The sequence below is a fragment of the Odocoileus virginianus genome, chromosome 11 (genome assembly GCF_023699985.2).
Source record: "Odocoileus virginianus isolate 20LAN1187 ecotype Illinois chromosome 11, Ovbor_1.2, whole genome shotgun sequence".
Classification (NCBI taxonomy): Eukaryota; Metazoa; Chordata; class Mammalia; order Artiodactyla; family Cervidae; genus Odocoileus; species Odocoileus virginianus.
The window spans coordinates 8,281,479-8,300,741 of NC_069684.1; the positions used below are offsets into that span (position 1 = coordinate 8,281,479).

Sequence of the window (19,263 nt, forward strand, 5' to 3'; positions counted from 1 at the left end):
GAGGCAGGGAAGAAACAGGAAGCTTCGAGGCAATGCTGAAGAAACCACTGCCAAATGGAGTCCAATCATCAGTGAAGAGTTACTGTTGGAAAGAACGAAGCCAAAGAGTCCATTTATCACAATGTTCCTCAAAGGCATCTACTCTTTTATGACAGATTATTAAAATATATGGATTTCATAAAAGTCAGGGAGTTTGGGAAACTTGTTGCCTCACATTAAATCAGAGGCTCCGTCCTCTCAATCCCCCAGCTACTGTCAGCCGATAGATTAAACCTGTGAGTCTTTCAGAGAAAGCGAACTCAGCCGAGGTTGAGGATTATCTTTGAACATATTACAAGGAAAAAAAAACAACAATTCTGTTGAACTGGTAATAATTCAGATTACCACCTACTCCTCGTTCAGAGCAATAATGGACTTTAACCAGTTTTCTGTTTCATAAATATTCCCAGGGCTCAACACTTTCTGAGGAGACACAACATTACCCACGGCGCTCATCCTGTTTGCTAAGTACTTATAACAACCTGAACCAGCTTAACGCTGTACAAAAACACAGCTGATTTAGCGATCTGTAAATTATACATGTGCATAAATCTGTGCCCAAATGTGTCGCGTTTCACTTCTGCTAACATGCATGGGTTCTTAACTGGCACCTACAATTGTTTGATAGAGGTTTACGAACACTAAAACATATGTTCTGCCTAGAATGGGACCATTTAGGGTAATATTTTTGTAGTTTTCTGGCACTGAGGTCTGACAGCCTTCCTAAGACAGATCTATTTGCTTCAGCGAGCATTCTGACAGTAAGTGCTACAGATTTAAGCAACCATCAAAAAATATTCTGGAATAACACTTTTCAAACATGAATATCAAGAGAAACAGGCTGGCTTTGCCTATGTGGCCATGAAGTCAGTATAAGAATCTGAAATGATGATAATCAAAATCAAATCCAATCCGGGGTGCTAATTATGCCCTCTGACTACTTACAGCTAAGCAAAAACAAAAAACAAACAGGTAATTTCTTTCAAATAGCTTCAGGATATATAAAAGAAAATTAAACTAGATTTAAGTCCCACCAAGACCAGGAATCTTTTAAACTTTTTTCAGATCTAAATAAGAGTTGCAGCCAGGAAACACTGTGGAATTGGAGTGGGGTCCTTGGACCCAGACTCACTAGAATGTAACTTCCTAAAGGTAAAGAGGATCTCCTGCTTTCTACTATATCCCCAGCATTCAATAAATATGCTCAATAAATCTCTGTTGAATGAAAAAAACCAGTAAGAACAACAACTGTTGTCTAGTCCCTGAGCTGCCTCTTACTGACCAAATGTAAGTAAATGACTTAACCTGAAGATTCATAATCCCTGAAATTCTAAAATGGAGACACTGCACCTCCTTTGCTGGCGTATGAGAATCAAAGGTGATATTCCATGGAAAGTGACTTAATACTCTACGAAAGGCATACAGACAAGTGCTGTTACCCCATCTGTGACTCCAACTAAACCACTGACAAAGGTGAAAATACTGCCCTTCCTTGAAACAGAATTAGCTTGTCCCTTGCCCTGTGATTCTGCTTGGATGTGGCAGCAAGGCTGTTAGCCAAAGTGGATGCTGTTCTTGTTGTTGTAACATTTTATTCAATCTCCACTGGGAAATTGTGCTTCTCTAGAGAAAATAATGGTAATACAAGGAAGGTCACTTCAAGGTATACTATAAGAAGCATGACACTGGGGTCAAAGGGCTTAGGGGTTCATCAGTTCTGCCCTTAAATCTTTGAGAACATTAACTTGCTTTCATTTCTTCATTTATACTGTGTTAGGGAAGGAGAGGTAGACGACAAAGCATCTAAGGCCTGTCTCAGTTCTATGATTTTCCAGATACCAGAGATTCAAATACCCCAGAACAAAGCCAGCTCTATTATCCATTAGCACATAATGAGAGATTTTTTAAAGGATGATGAAAACAGTTCTACAAGCTAAGTCACAATGGCTGGAGAAACAATGATGCTATAAGAAAGATGAATGATTCCTTCTGAAGAGCTGCCTCAGGCGCTGTCTGCCTGCCACTTCCAATAAGTCACTTAACATTCCTGGGACTCAGTGTTTTGATCTGTAAAAGAGGAACAATACTGCATAGGACCACTGGGAGAAAATACTTAAGAAAATGATCAAAAAGTATTGTTATTTTAAGGTAAACGCTATTTAAACACTTTCATGCCCCCCCCCCCCAAAAGGGCTGGTGGATTCTAGAAGGAGACAATCAATATTTTTAAATAGATTTTTTCCATCACAGTAAAATAACATGATGCTTGTAGATATTGTGATAGTTCCAAGAGTACAGATTGTTTTTCCTATTTGGGCTCAGGAAATACGAAGACAGGGATCACTAAAAACTAAAATCTCACAACCTTGAAACAGTAGATCATTTTAAATGTTCATCCTTCTCTCCTCCCAAGATGTTTGGTTTTGTTGTTGATGTTGTTTTGGTTGGTTAGTTAATTGAAGTCAAGTTGTTGAAATTGGAGCTGAAATTAAAGCACCAGTGCTAACAATGTTGCCTGCTACTTATTCTTTTAACATTCCATGTCTGCTTACAGAGGGGAGGAAGCTCCAAGAAGACCAACCAAATCAGAAGGTATTCTGCCTTCTCAGTTCCAGGAGTTTTTGTAATTGTGTCAGCTCCAGAATTCGTATCTTTTTTTTTTTTTATCATTTTTTACTGTGGTTATTAGCTCCATGATTCTTCATTTCCTGCTACAAGCCTAAGGAACCTTGTGATTGTCACATTTAAGATTCTCTTACTACTCTCTTCACTCAAAAACATGATAAGGTATACATTAGATACAGTCTGCCCTCATATTTAAAGGACACTACCTCTTCATCAAAAAAATGCAGTTGTCATTGCTACTTATGAGAAAGTTGATGCCATTATCAATGGGATCCTCAAACAGCAAGAATCCCTCGATAACCCACAACAGGCCAATAACAACAGCAATCCCAGAAAATTAACTCTTAAATAGCGATTTTACTTAAAAAGCCATGATCACCTGCAGCTTTTTCACCAAGAGTTTATCGTGGCTGTTCACGTAGTAATTAACATTCTCTTCTCTCCTCGGGTAATGGCTGGGACTGTTCGAAAGCCACCTGAGTTTGAGGAAGCCCTTGGAAGGAAAAGGGCTTCCCTTGTGGCTCAGCTGGTAAAGAATCCGCTTGCAATGTGGGAGACCTGGGTTCGATCTCTGGGTTGGGAAGATCCCCTAGAGAAGGGAAAGGCTACCCACTCCAGTATTCTGGCCTGGAGAATTCCGTAGACTGTATAGATCACGGGGTAGCAAAGAGTCAGACAGGACTGAGCGACTTTCACTTTGAAAGGCAAGGTGATTGACCAGAAATTCTTCAAGAGGCATATTTCTACAAAGTGCCTGAATAATACATGATGATTTGCTATCCTAGTTGATAGGTTATTTACTAGAAGATAAGTTTAAATCTGTTTTTAATTACAAGGAGTATTTTCTAGTAGCATAAGTCACTTTCATGCCCTTCCCCTGAATCCCAAACTAAATCCTAATAGAAGTGCAGAGTTTTAACACAGTCTCCTTCAGGCTCAGCAACAGTGATATTTATACATGTTAAAAACCCATTTCCTGAGTTGGCTCTTCACCTCCTCCCAACAGAATGGCATCTGACTCTGGAAGGAGATGGGGACCAGGAGCCTGTACAGAACATCTCTAGGCTTGGCCTCTGTCATTTTAGCCTGTTTGATGAACGGCTGTGCACTGCATCTTCCAACTGCTGAGCTCTTCCAACTGCTCTGTAAGCGCTTTACCCTGGAAGCTCTGCTGGGAGTACTAAAGGCGTTTGAAATGATTGCATTCTATCCCTGCTCCTAGGACTTCCCAACACCTCATACCATCTCAATGCCACTGGGAAAGAGAGGGGCTGGAGCTCTGGTTTATCGAGCAATGGATACAGTCACAGTTTGGGTAAGTTTGAGAATATACAGGGGAGCAAGAGTTATAAAACACTGCTGTGGTTTGGAAGAGAGGAACGATGACAGGTCTGTACCTGCGCCCCTCCACTTTGCACTCGAGTTCAGGAAACTCTGCCCTTCGTGAGCCTTAACTTCGAAGGGTGTGGGTGGGTGAGGAGGTGGAATCCGGCAGCCTGCAGCACGTCCCTAGGTTCCCACGTCCCTACCCCTCGGACTTTTCAGGTGCCTGGGTGGGAGGTGGAAGCAGCCGCATCCTCCCATCCCTCGGGGCCGGGACTCGGAGGTGCCGGTCTCTCCTGGGGCTCTCTCTCCTGGGGGAGGCGGCGCCGTGGGCAGCGGCCAGAGAACCTGGAGAGCCTTAACGGAGGGGCGAGCAGTACCGAAGGGGAAGGCGCTGCCGTTCCTGCCGCGACCAGCTTCCCATCACTTTTCCCGGGACTTTGCTCATCAGCTGGTACACTCCCTGGAGAGGAGACCAAGAAGGTGCGCGAAAGGTCCCCAAAAGCGACCCCAGGAGAGCGCTCCTCTTGGGATGGGGACCCGTTAGACCCTCCCCGCTCTACCCACCCTTCCCAGCCCCCAGGAGTCAGCCCCACGCCGCGGCTCCCAGCAGAGCCCCGGGGTTCTGCTGCATCTGCTGGCGCCGAGCGGCGGGAGGCGTCTGCAATAAAGGCACGGATAAAAAGCCGGGGTGTCAAATCCGAATGCACCTCTTACCATTGGACCGCCGGACAATGTTCTCCAGAAATGTGTTTTGCGGGGCCACCAGTCCCTTCCTGCCCCCAGCCATGGTCATCCTCCCGGCAGGTCGGGGTCTGGGGGGGCGTCCCGGCGCGGCGACTCACGGCAGCAGCAAGCTGGGCGCGGGGCCCGCGAGCGATCCCGGCTGGAAGCGCCCCATGCGCCCCACGGGGACCCGGGCGGGCAGGGGCGGCGGCGGCTCCCTCCGGCTGCCACCCTCGCGCCCTCTTCGCGCCTGCCTCCCCGCGGCCCGCCTCGCAGTGTACTCGCGCGGGGCTCGCCGCGCCGCAGCCGCCTCCGGGTGGGCGGGGTGGGGGGGAGCCGCCGCAACCGGGCCCGCGGCGCCCCCTACCGGGCGCGTGTCCTCCGCCGGCCTGCGGGAGGCCGAGCGGGGCGCTCCCGCAGCTGCCGGGAAGCCGAGCGCCGCGGCGGGCGAAGGCTGGACCGGCAGCGCCGCGCTCTGGGCACAGCCGGGAAGCGTGCACAGGGCGCGCCTTGGGTTGGGTGGCGAGGGGGATGTTGGAGCTGCTGTCTCTCGGCGGGTTCACTCCCTACGAGGTCGCAGGGAGTCTTGGAGGAACGAGACACTATACCTCTCCTCCCGTGCTCCGTTCCAGGCCGGAACCCTTGGGACCTCTAAAGCTCTTGAAGCCCCTTCCTGCTGGCCCTCTAGGGTCTCCTAGCCTCATTGTGAAAGTTGCCCCACCTGCATTCTGAAGCCAGTGTTCGACCATTCATTAATGAGGTACCTAACGGGTCAGGCTTGCAGAGGGACTAACGGGTTGGACTCCAGAAGAGCTGTCTTGGGTTGTTTTTAAAGATAACCCAGAGTCAAAAACGCACGCTCCAGACATTTGACAAGTTTGAGGGCTGTCTCGATTTCCAATCTTATCCAGTGAGTTTTAGCAAAGACCAAGAGAATACATGTATATATACAGAAAGGTTTTTTGTTTGTTTGTTAGCAGAATCACAGCCTGTTATGATCTGTGTGTAAGATTAGGAAACAAACAAGCTGTCTGACAAACATCTAAACAGGTGGGATGGGGCTTGTCCCTGAGGGCAAATGCTTGGAGGTTGGGGTTGGGGTGGGAAGCTTCCCCAGACATTTGACATCAATTAAAAACCACGGAGGTGAGGGTGGGATATTTCGAGAGAACAGCATCGAAACATGTGTATTATCTATGGTGAAACAGATCACCAGCCCAGGTTGGATGCATGAGACAAGTGCTCGGGCCTGGTGCACTCGGAAGACCCAGAGGGATCGGGTGGAGAGGGAGGTGGGAGGGGGGAGCGGGATGGGGAATACATGTAACTCCATGGCTGATTCATGTCAATGTATGACAAAACCCACTACAATATTGTAAAGTAATTAGCCTCCAACTAATAAAAATAAATGAAAAAAAAAAAACCCACAGAGGACTTCCCAGGTGGTGCTAGCAGTAAAGAACCCTCCTGCCAGTGCAGGAGACATGGGTTTGATCCCCCGGCAGGGAAGATCCCCTGGAGGAGGGCATGGCAACCCACTCCAGTATTCTTGCCTGGAGAATCCTATGGACAGAGGAGCCTGGTGAGCTACAGTCCATGGGGTCGCAAAGAGCCGAACACTATTAAATGACTTAGCACACAAAAACACAAAACCCACAGCCTTGACAGGCACACACTGGTATATTTAAAATGGATAGCCCACAAGGACCTACTGTACAGCACAGGGAACTCTGATGGGTGTTATGTGGCACACCAAATGGGAGGGAAATTTGGGGGAGAATGGATACATGTATATGTATGGCTGAGGCCCTCAGCTGTCCACCTGGAACCAGCACAACATTGTTAATTAGGCATACTCCAATACAAAATTAAAAGTTCAATAAAAATAAATTAATTTTTAAAAAGTGCAGCCTTAACTTGATGGACGGGCCACCCTGTTCAGGATGCTGTGTTGGTCCTCACACCTGCCTCCTGGTATAAGAAGAATTACATCAACTCAAGATTTCTGGGCAGGAGCTCAGACTGTTTGGGGAGATTTTTACCTGCACATGGGCTTTATCTGTTTTTTCACTGTATGTCCCCAGAGGGTGTATGACCAGAGACTAAGGAACTGCCCCACAAAAAGAATGAGTTGATCGTTTCCTAGTCAGTTCCATGCTGGGACAAGCAACAGTTGACGCAAGGATGTAAGAGGCAAGATACTGACTGCGCAACCTCAGCTGTCCAGGTTAACCATCCTGACAATCCTAATGTTTGTAGATACCTTCTCAGTTTATTCATCTCTCAAATACAGAGATTGCCCAGCAATCTCTCAGAGATGCCTTGAAGAGCAAACGTAATTGATTAGGGGAGAGCCCCCTCAATTGCAGAGTACTATACCACGGTCAGACATCATCATTAGAGTGACCAGATAAATCGGGCCATTACAGACATCACCCTGTCTCGCCTTGTGGAGACACAAAGTGAACGGTAGCTGTTTGCAGAGTTAGGGAAGGCTTGCGCGGGCTTTTGAAACCAGTAATGGTATACTTCTTCCACAAGGTAACATTCTACCAGGCACATCCGTCACCCAGCTCAGAGCAGTGATTTCTTAAACCCTAGCTCCGTCTAGTGGTTCTTTGCTCTATTACAAATGAGATAACAAGCAGTGTGGATGAGAACTTGGAGATGTATTGATGCTGAGCTGGTTCGGAGGTGTCTGCCTACTTCATTTGAATCAATTCATTTGAATAAGGCTCTTAAGGTTATGTGATCTACTGCAGGCCCAAGGGGAGATTTTTCATGATGATATTAAATCTGTCAAGCAACCTCATAATCCTGCTTGTGAAAGGAAGATAAAGAAAAGAATGGGTGGAACGGGGAGCTATCAGAGAGAGTTAATAAAATTTCTCGGATTTTAATGAGCTCTCATGTTCCAGGGCTCGGGTGTAAAGGAAACAGATGATATTCATTTGACGTGAGAGATGTTAAAGCCATGGCAGGTTACCTGATAAGAAAAAGGGGCAAAGAGGTACCCTCCGTTTTTAATTTCAAGTGCGCTACCACTGTGGTTCTCGGCACACACTGTGTGTATGTGTGTGGGCACCAATCTGAATACTGTCATTTTTAGTGGCACCCTTGAAGAAATTAAAAGACCCCAAACATCACTTAAACAGTCAGGAATCTTTAACCACTATATCTACTCAGTGTGAGAGTATCTCATGGCATCTCCAAAAAAACACATCCTCTGTCCCGCCCCATCCCCTTGGCCGGCCCTCAGCACTCTGACTGTGGGAGTGAAGCTGTGTCCTGCCTTGGCCAGGTTCTCTTGGCTACGCGCAGGCCTAGGTTGCGTGTGTGCAGTAAAACACCATCTTTGTCTGGACTGGCTAGACAGTGCAGCGTATTATGCTCCTTACCTCTTACTTCCCACCTTCTGTTTCCCACTCTGGATTCACTTCCAGGAGCTGCTCAGCTTAAAGTTCTGTCTGAGATCTAGCACTCTAATGTAGGAAAGTCAGTTGGAACAAACTTGAATCTTACAAATTTGTCAAAATTCCTAACACCTTTGTAAGAGAGTCACAGTACAGCAATGTGCCTCTGTATTTTTATATAACAGGCAAAGCCACTTTTTATTCAAAGGAATAACTTTAAATAACTGGGGCTAGAGTTCCAATTAGACTGCCTCTGTCCCTCTCTGCAGGAAGTGGGTTACCTCTGTCTAGAACGTCTACGAAGAACAATACAGAGTCCAAAATGAAAACTTTTAAAATTTTACACCACTGTCTTAACCAGTGTCTCAGTGGTCTTCTTTTCCTATGCCCTCAGTATTGTGGTTACTCCTGGATTATAACATGTGGTTTGTCTGTATCATACAACAGATGGCGAGATGAAACACAGATGAACTTCACCAATCTTTGTTTTCATATATATAATTAAGCCATGGTATAATTGGTGAGTTCACAAAAGTAGTTCACAGTGATGGAGACACTTCAGAGAGAGCATGGAGATAGAGCTCTACAGAATGGCTGGGAAAAGAGTTCGGGAGAGGACAGAAAAATCTCAAAGCCCAACAAAAAATATCTAGCAAATGAAGAGGAAGACAGTACCACACACCGGGGGTTGGGGTGGGGGGGGGAGATGGCATCATGCAAAGACAAGAATTACATTTTTTCCTTTCAATAAGATCATGAAGTATAGGAAACAGACTTCAAAAGCCAAGAACCTCTCAAACATAAGAGAGTCGCCCATGAGCCCTGGAAGTTCTCGGAGGAAGAATGGGAAAACAAGGGTGTTTCCTCTGCAGAAAAGAGTAAGCATCAATAGGAGAAACTGAACCCAGAAGGGACTTCACCTCCCTGGCCACCTTGAATGAAGTATCTAAAAGAGGGGGGATATGCAGCATCCATGGGAAATTTCAGCTTATATGACCCAGTGACTGATTTATTGTATGTAATTTCTGTTCACAAAACGTATTTTCTAATAGCTGTACAGGAAATGTGTTGAGGAGGCCATATCCATTGGAAAGATCTGTTCTGTATTATGGGGCTTCCCAGGTGGCTCAGTGGTAAAGAATCCTCCTGCCCATGCAGGAGACACAGGAGATGAGGATTTGACCCCTGGGTCAGGAAAATCCCCTGGAGGAGTAAATGGAGGAGTAAACCCACTCCAGTATTCTTGCCTGGAAAATTTCATGGACAGAGGAGCTTGGTCGGCTACAGTCCATGGGTCACAAAGAGTTGGTCACAACTGAGTACATACATAGGCATATTCCGTATTATGGACACCTACCTCCACCAAGTGCTGGGAAAAAGAAGAAAATCTGCCTCCATAAGAATCGCAGCCTATGAATCTAATTGACTGGAGAGTGTCACACTGATGTAGGGGCTAGGCTCAACTGTGGCTAACCCAATAGGCATTTTTAAACATTTGCAGCACTGGGTTATATCCTTCTAAATGCCCAAAGCTACTATCCTTCTTTCTCATTTCCTCCTATCAAAAGAGAACAAGATCTTTTATCACATCCCTCTCATGGAAAATAATGCAAAGCATTTACAACCATCTCATTTTATTATGCAAACATTCGCTCAGAGTCTAGCATACACCAGATGCTGGAATAGGTTCTAAGGATGAAAAGAGGGTTGTGATTGACACCTGCCCCTGTGAAGCTCAGGAATCAGTGAGTACTTAGCTTCTTTATGATTTCTCTCCTTTCAGCTACTTTCCTCTCTCAGTTGTGTCCTCCAAACCCTGCTGTCTTAGTCCACAAACTACATTTCAGCTTGATCTCCTCACTGAAGACTTTCCTGCTTTCTCTTCACTGAGACTCGTCTCTTCCCTAAGGTCTTCGAGTCCCCCAGATCATACTCCTTTAGAAGATATTCATCTGCCATGGCCCCTGCATCTAGAAGCCAGAAGTGAAGTGGGAATTCATCAAGAGTAGGAAGTTGGATGCACAAGTGCAGAGCCCAAGAGAAACATCTGGGCAGAGCCAGAGATTGAAAATCACTCGCTTATAGCTTCAAACGAGAGTAAGTAGGAGCAACCTAGAAAGCAGGGGGAACTGGGAGAAGCCATTTGAAAGAAGTCTTTAAATGGGAAGAGTAATGAACACCATCATTTGCATATGTACGTGTGTACTAAGTCACTTCAGTCATGTCTGACTCTTTGCAGTCCTGTGGACTATAGCCCGCCAGGCTCTTCCGTCTGTGGAATTCTCCAGGCAAGAATATTGGGTTGCCATTGCCTTCTCCAGGGGATCTTCCTGACCCAGGGATCGAACCTGCATCTACTGAGGTTCCTGCATTGCAGGCAGATTCTTTACCGCTAAGCCACCAGGGAAGCCCAAATTTATTTATTTATTCTTGGCCGTGTCGTGTGACATGTGGGATCTTATTTCCGCAGCCAGGGATTGAACTCTGTGTGCTGTAAAAACAGGAGAATGTCCCTGGGACAGAATGATCAGTTGGTCTTTTGAGACCTTAGTGGAAATATTTTCAATGGAATAGTGGGGACAAAGCCACATTACAATAGGTTTAAAGAATAATTAGAAAGTTACAATCCAGATAGCAGACTGAGCTAGTAAGAATTGCCCTTCTAACCCAAACATACAGAAATGCCAAATAAATTGTTTTTAAGCTTATCTTCAATATACTGCCAAGATCAAAAGAGGTCAAAAATAGGCAGGACTCCATTGCAGTTGTGGGAATACATGGGGAGCCGCAGGGGAGTGTAACCCCCAAAGAAATGCTACGGGTGTGCAGTTTTGGTATTTGTGTGACGGGTCTGAGGACAGAGGCCTCATTCATGGTGGGAAACTGGAGTTGAGTCTCTGCTGGACCCAGGAACCTGGAAAAATAGAACCTACAAGCCTGAGCTCTCAGCTGGTCCAGAACGTGGGTGGAAAGAGTAAACCTTCACAAATCGGAACTCCTAGATCACTAAGTCTTCCACATTAATGGGACAGGATTCTCCCAGCTACCCTCACAGTGTGGAATCTTGTGCTAAGAAGTTTATACAGAAATGTCACATAGCCCCATCAGAAACCGCCACTGCAGGAAAAACATCTGCCAACCAATATACCTTAAGGTCCAACTGATAAAAATTACCCCCAATAGAAAGCATACAGACATAATTACAAATCATACCAAAAATAATTCTACACCATAAATGAAGTCAAATAGAAAATTGGAGAAAACAGCAACTGAGAAACAATGCAGGTTGCAGCAAGTTGAGGCTTTAAAATGTGTATTTTGTATATTCAAAGAATAAGGAAGAAATGTAAAACTTAGGGTGAAAATAAGACACTATGACAAAAAACAGGCAGATTTTGATCAAAATTAAACAAAATTTAAAATATACATGGAAACAAAAAAATCCCCTGGGTATATTATTCAGTAGTCTAGACCCAATTAGCTGGAAAGGAAATTACACAGAACATAGCCTAGAGAAATAAACAGATGGGGAATGTAAATGATAAGAGGATGGAGTGAAAGGCTCAAACATATGTCTAAAAAGACTCCTCTAAGGAATAAAAACAAATATGGACAAGAAGCAATATTCAAAGGGACAATGAGAATAAATTTTCCAGAATTAAAGAAATCAAATATCTCACAATTAAATTATCAGATTGAAAAGGCAGGATAAATGAAAACAAATCCAAACCTAGACATATAGAAGTGAAACTCCAGAGCATAAAAGGAAAAGAGGAAATCTTAAAAATTATCATAGGAAAAAAATAGATCAGCTACAACAATGTGAAGATGATATTGACATGAGAGATCTCAATCTAACAAGAGAGTTAAAAACGATGCAATACACCAGTGGTTCCCAATACAATGGCTAAACTTCAAAAGACTGACAGGACAAAATACTGACATGCTCAACATCACTCATTATCAGAGAAATGCAAATCAAAACCACAATGAGGTACCATTACACGCCAGTCAGGACGGCTGCTATCCAAAAGTCTACAAGCAATAAATGCTGGAGAGGGTCTGGAGAAAAGGGAACCCTCTTACACTGTTGGTGGGAATGCAAATTAGTACAGCCACTATGGAAAACAGTGTGGACATTTCTCAAAAAGCTGGAAATAGAACTGCCATATGACCCAGCAATCCCACTTCTGGGCATACACACTGAGGAAACCAGATCTGAAAGAGACACGTGCACCCCAATGTTCATCGCAGCACTGTTTATAATAGCCAGGACATGGGAGCAACCTAGATGCCCATCAGCAGACGAATGGATGAGGAAGCTGTGGTACATATACACCATGGAATATTACTCAGCCATTAAAAAGAATTCATTTGAATCAGTTCTAATGAGGTGGATGAAACTGGAGCCCATTATACAGAGCGAAGTAAGCCAGAAAGATAAAGACCATTACAGTATACTAACACATATATATGGAATTTAAAAAGATGGTAACGATAACCCTATATGCAAAACAGAAAAAGAGACTCAGATGTATAGAACAGACTTCTGGACTCTGTGGGAGAAGGCGAGGGTGGGATGTTTCAAGAGAACAGCATCGAAACATGTATATTATCTAGGGTGAAACAGATCACCAGCCCAGTTTGGATGCATGAGACAAGTGCTCGGGCCTGGTGCACTGGGAAGACCCAGAGGGATCGGGTGGAGACGGAGGTGGGAGGGGGGACCGGGATGGGGAATTCATGTAAATCCATAGCTAATTCATTTCAATGTATGACAAAAACCACTGCAATGTTGTAAAGTAATTAGCCTCCAACTAATAAAAATAAATGGAAAAAAAAAAGAATGTAGAACCAACAGAACTCTCAAACATCACTGTGAGAGTCTGAAATGATAAAAAACAAAACAAAACAAAAAAAAACTCTTTGGAAACAACCTGGCCATTTCTTAAAAAACTATCGATAACTATTCACCCATCCCATACCCCAGAAATTCCACATACATTCAAAAAATATTTGTTTGTATCAGCTTCATTCATAACTGTCAAAGACTAAAAGCAGCATGTGTCCATCACCAGCAGAATAAACAAACAAACCAAGGTGTACCAATAAGACTGAATGCTGCAAAGTAACAAAAGGAAACAAAGAAAGGCAAACAGATGAATCTCAACACATTACATTGAGTGAAAAAGCCTTAGACTAAAGAGTATACAGTATGTTATTTCATTCATACAGAGTTCTAGAACAAGCACATAAGTTAAGGTGAAAAAGAAATCAGAGCAATGTTTGTCTTTCAAGGGGGATACTGAGGATTGCCTAGGGAGGGACACGATGAAATTTTCAGGAGTAATAAGAACATATTCTATATCTTCATGAAAGTGGGGGTTATGCATGTATATGATCTGTCAAAACTCAAAAAATGAATCATTTGAGTTTTATGTATAGCTTATTTCAAAAAAGAAACTCTACATATTGAACCCTAGCTAGTTATATTCAGGCTAATCATTTAGGAGTAAAGTATATGGATGTCTACAACTTATTTTGAAATGCATCAAAAAAATAAGATAAAAAGACATGATAAAACAAAAACATCACAATATTAGTGATAGCAGAATCTGTATGGTTGGTATGTAAGTGTTCACTGTACGAGTCTTTCCAATTTTCTGTATGTTTGAATTTTTTTCATATCCATCTGAATCCATTTTAAAGGGAAGATAAACTAAAGACATTAACAGAGACAGGCTAAAACTTATGAACACTTGCTGAAAGAACTAACTAAGAATTAGGAAAAAAAGAACTAGAAGAAAAAAAAGTGGATTACATGATGCAATAATGAAAGAGAAACTGGTAAAATCATGGTGTAGACACAAATAAATATTGACTTCTAGATAGTGAGGACAATAACAGATAAATTAGAGGAGTGTTAAAAATATGGTGACAGTAAAATACTTGATAAAAGCAGAATGAATAATGGAAACATAAATGTTTCAAAATCTTTGTCTTATAATAGCAAGACTGCTAAATTTTAGACTCTGTTAGAAAATTTATAACTTTCAGACCAGTGATGGGAAATAAGAATGGGCATAAAGAAAATATAATCAAATCAAAATATGCCATGTAAAGAGAGAAAAGATATAAAGAATTAATATGGCAGATTAAAATACACATTAAAAGTGGCAGAAATACACCAAAATATGTCAGTCATCACAATGCATGTGTTTGTGTGTGTGTGCACACGCACACATGCATAATTGCTTCAGTTGTGTCCAACTTTTTGCAACCCCATGGGCTGTATGTAGACCACCAGGCTCCTCTGTCCATGGAATCTTCCAGGCAAGAGTACTGGAGAGGGTTACCATGCCCTCCTTCAGGGGATTTTCCCAACCCAGGGATCAAACCTGCATCTCTTAAGTCTCCTGCTTTGGCAGGTGGGTTCTTTACCATTAGCACCACCTAAATTTTCTTATTAAAATAAATACTTACATCAGATAAAAACAAAACAGAATCAATCTTGTGATTGTTTAAAAAAATCTCACTTGGAATATAATTACACAGAAATGTTTAAAATAGAGAGAGATGGAAAAGGACTTTGGATTTGGAGAATACTGCAAAACCATCCTATCACAAATATTTTAAAAATCTGAATAAAATTAATAAATGATAAAGTTTTATATATATTATATATGTGCACAACATACTATGTATAATTATATATTTATATTTTCTTAATTTTTAGTTTATCTTGGAGCATAGTTGATGGACAACATTGTATTAATTTCAGGTATATAGCAAAGTAATTCAGTTATACATATACATGTGTATATGTGCTTTTAATTGAATAACATGAAATGAAAAGAATTACCTGAGGACCAAAAAACAAAACCAGAGCTACAACCAAAGCAATGAGCACAAATATGTGAAAGTGTTGCTGCCCAAGCAAGGTCAGGAGGAAAGGGTAGAAAACCAGATCAAGGCCAGGTCAGGAAAAGCTTTGCTGTCATGCTGAGTCTAGCATTTAGAGCTTCAAAGTTCACTTTATCATGTGAACAGTCTGCAGGAGTCAAAGTTCAAGCAGCTGCGTGAGTAACTCTAAGTTCTGGAGCTACAACAGTGAGGAACAGAAATGTTCTGCTATCAAGGAGCTAAATCTAGTCAGGTGAAACTGGCAAAAATAACAGATACATTATTTTGTATCTTAAAACATAGATAATTTCCACTTGCCTTTATTTACTTTACTTGGTGCTATAAGGGAATGATTTAGAGTAGGTTCATATTACAGGACACATGAACTGTCAATACTGCTTTCCACCATGGGACCTTGGAGATGGGTGTTTATGCTAAGTTGAGGGGCTGTCTTCATTGCTCTCAGGCTTCTCAAAAGATCCTTTGATATTTCCTCTTCCAGTTGACTTCCTCAGTTCATTGGTAGAACTGCAGCCTAAAAAAAAAAAGTTGTTCAGTCACTAAGTCGCTAAGTTGTGTCAGACCCTTTTGCAACCTCATGGACTGTAGCCTGCCAGGCTCCTCTGTCCATGGGATTTACTGGAATGGGTTGCTAGTAAACACTGGAGTGGATTTCCATTTCTTTCTCCCCCCCAAAAAAATTGTTTAAAAGAATCCTAAAAAAAATGAAGTCTAATATCAACTTTGATCAACCAAATATCTTCATCAAATATGACACACAAAGCCATCAGATGATCTGCTATGTGGTTATATTGCTGGTAAAGATCATGAATAGATCAACCAATATGAAACAGATCAAGATGTGTGACACGACCTATAGGGGGCTCAAAGATTCAGTGTGATGTCAATAGTATTGAAATTCAGTTTAGTATCAAATGCTAAATCAGTATTTCTAGGTATGACCACTTGCAGAAAAACATGGCTAGTCTTCACACATGGAATTTATTCCCTCAGGATTAAAAAAGGAAATGGGGTGGGGATGGATGATTTGGACTCAGTCAGTCAGTTTAGTCGCTCAGTCGTGTCCAACGCTTTGTGACCCCATGGACTGCAGCACCCCAATAAGGAAGAAAGTGAAGAGGAACATAAACCAAACCATCTAAGGTTCTCCAAGTATTTCACATTTATAAGGACATAAACACAGAAATGACAAAAGTTAAATGCCAGAGGTTTGTTTCAACCTGTGAACAAAATGTCAGAGAATGACTTCTTTAGTACTCTGAGAATTATGGAAAATTCAACCAAAATCTTATTCTTAGAGCAATTAAATGAATATATACAGCAGAGGAGAACCATTTGGAGAATACGCATCCATATAAATGTAACACGACAGATAAAATGGGACTTCTCAAGGTTTCTTTTGCTGTTACCTTCTTTGTTAAAGAGAATGCTATTTAAACTGTACTCAACTTTCCAAAGTCACAAAGAAGAATTGAAGTCTAAGACCTGGGAATACATATTAAGAAATTGTACAAGTAGTTAAAGAAGAAGGGGATGACAGAGGACGAGATGTTTGGGTGACATCACTGACTCAATGGGCATGAGTTTGAGCAAGCTCCGGGAGATGGTGATGGAGAGTGTTGCCTGCAGTGTTGTAGTCCATGGGGTCACAAACAGTCGGACACAACTAAGTGACTGAACAACAAGTTAAAGTTAGTTCAAGTCTCCATGCCCAGCTGCATGAAACATTATAGGCACCAGAAGCCTAAGCACAGGAAAATATTTTCCTGATTTTGTTCAAAAGGAGAAAGAAATGAATCATTTTGCAAACCACTGCTTAGCTTATAGTGATTCTGAAAAAACTGTTGATAGGCTATTAAACATGGGTGGGGAGTGTCTAGAAAGAAATGCATTAACCACTGGAAGCCAACATGGATCAACCAAACGGGGAAAAAGAGGAGCAGAAGATGGTAGAAAGAAAGACAATATAAAGAAAAATTATGAAAGCCTTAGAAATGAACCCAAAAGACTGCAGGATGTCTTCAGTGAAAACCAGGTGGTGTCTAGCACACCCATCCAAGGTGTCTGGTTTGGGTGCTCTTTGTGTCTTTTGTGATCTTTGAGCTATTTACAACTCTGTAATTTGTAGACAGCTATAGCAATGCAAATGATTCTTGTCCAGAGATGTACAAGTGGATTCTTTTCTGATGGAAATTCAATTGATTCTCTTCCTCCAATGTGGAATAAGCCAGTTTAACATTTTTGAAGGAAATTTAGTTAACTATTCCTAATGATCTAGGTATGTTTCTATTCTTTAGATTCTCCTTTGAACTAGTCATAGCATCTTACTAGCTCCTTCATTAACTGAGCTAAATAAAATCTTTGATGTACTTTTATTTTATATTTGTGTAAGAAGCATAAATTCGTGTGTGTGTGTGTGTGTGTGTGTGTGTGTATCTTTTTATGGGAGACTGGAAAGGGGCTTTCAGAAGAAGTAGTAACATGTTCTTAAAATAGGGGAATGAGGAAGGACGTGGTGTGTTTGAAACAGCACATGGAGATGAGACTGGACAGATAGGCAAAATTAGGTCAAAAGGGCTTTGTGAGATAATGAAATTGAAAAGTCCTCTTTGAGTCAGCTAATTTTAAGGCCAAATTCTATGGACTTCCTTACGTGTTTTAGAACTTAGCAAGCAGAATTACATATCTGAGTTGCTACAGAAGGACTATCCACTAAAACCCAAGCTGATAAGTAAGAGTATTCATGTGAAAGATTCAGAGACACGGAAATCTTGAAGAGGAACTTGGCTTCCTGGGGTTTGGGGTGAACTTTTTAAGTGTTGGTAGGTAATAGATCTACAAATGACATGTGGGTTACATACATAAACCAAGAATAAAGTTTCTACTTGATCTTGGAGATGATAGGGAACCACTCAGGTAGCTGGCATGGCAAGACAGGCTTGCCTAGAGCAGGAAATGACATGAAAATAGGTGATCCAATGCTCAGTTGGGGTTGGGAAGGCAAAACAGGAAGAATTGCAGATTACAGGCATTTTAGCTTGTGAACGGGGAAAATGACTTTACATGTGGCCATTAGAAATAAATTTATAAAACCCAGGACAGAGAGCAATGCTGTGATTGATAAAGTGATGCAGAGAAGGTAAGACAGCTGTTCAAATCACCAATTCATGGTTTCATACTTCTAGTTCCTAACAGGGAAAGACTAAAATTAGCTTCTCACATATTGTCAGCATTTAAGCAATCATTTTAGCATTAGTGCAGGGGGAAGTGGGAAACAATGTGTGAATTGTTTCCTGAGGAGCATCAACATTTTTCACCTATGATTCCTGGAAGGACCATCTTTCTTATTAACCACATTTTTTGAGGATCAACTTATACTGAGACTCTTGAAACAGAGCAGAACCCTATGGTCCTTGCCCCCCAACCCCGACCACCAATCATGTCTTCTGCCTGCCTTTCATCTGTGGAAAGCTTCAGTCAAAGAATAAGTTCAATTAGAGAAGTGAGAAATACAAAAACAAAGAAGACAACCAAAGGAGACCAATCAATAGTAACGTAGTCATTATGCATAGTCAAGGACCCTGTGATCTGTCTTACAGATGCTGAAACCCCAAGTGGGAGAAGTTAACTACAGGATGACCAGACTGTACCCAGGACATGAGCTGCCACAATTCCGAGACCTGGATGCTAAGAAATGGGAGCAAATGGATCCTGGAACTGAAGATGAACTCTACCTAAAACAACCAAGATGACACTGGTCAGACCACTGATGATCAATTTGAAGGTGACTGTTAGAGATGATTGTGCTGTTTTGGCATGTAGCCCCCCCACCAACTCTGTCTATAAAAACTCTCACCTCCTGCTTGTGGGGAGGGGATGGTAGTGGGCCTTTGGACAGATGTCCACCACCCTCCCCCTCTGCAATTGCCAGCATCTGAAATAAAGCAAACTTTCCTTATCGCCAACCTGGCCTGTTTATTGGCTTTTGAGAGGTGAGCAGCCAGACCCCACTACACACTCTTTCAGTAACACTCTGACAGATACAGTTAATTTAGAGCTAACTCAGCACTGAAGAGGTTTCCCAGGTAGCACAGTGGTTCAGTCCCTGGGTCAGGAAGATCCCCTGGAATAGGAAACAGCAATCCACTCCATTATTCTTGCCTGGAAAATCCCATGGACAGAAGAGCCTAGTGGGCTACAGTCCAGTGGTCAC

At 42.5% G+C, this 19,263-nt stretch overlaps 1 protein-coding gene and 1 long non-coding RNA gene across 6 annotated transcripts in view; one reads left to right on the forward strand and one right to left on the reverse strand.

Moving 5' to 3' along the window:
• Positions 1 to 5,029, reverse strand: part of KCNH1 (potassium voltage-gated channel subfamily H member 1) — a 440,397-nt gene extending 435,368 nt beyond the window's left edge. For 2 of the 5 annotated variants that reach the window (XM_070473885.1, XM_070473884.1), the window contains exon 1: positions 4,705 to 5,028. In XM_070473885.1, the coding sequence (XP_070329986.1) occupies positions 4,705 to 4,783 (79 nt within the window). In that variant the 5' untranslated portion in view covers positions 4,784 to 5,028. Of the gene's footprint in view, positions 1 to 4,704 lie in introns of all 5 variants that reach the window. The other 3 variants (XM_070473887.1, XM_070473886.1, XR_011490223.1) reach the window with 2 other exon arrangements.
• Positions 1,998 to 19,015, forward strand: LOC110129851 (uncharacterized). The gene is made up of 4 exons (XR_002311631.2): positions 1,998 to 2,187; positions 3,671 to 3,809; positions 3,887 to 3,979; positions 18,650 to 19,015. It is a non-coding gene; the product is annotated as an uncharacterized lncRNA (long non-coding RNA).
• The last annotated feature ends 248 nt before the right edge of the window (positions 19,016 to 19,263 follow it).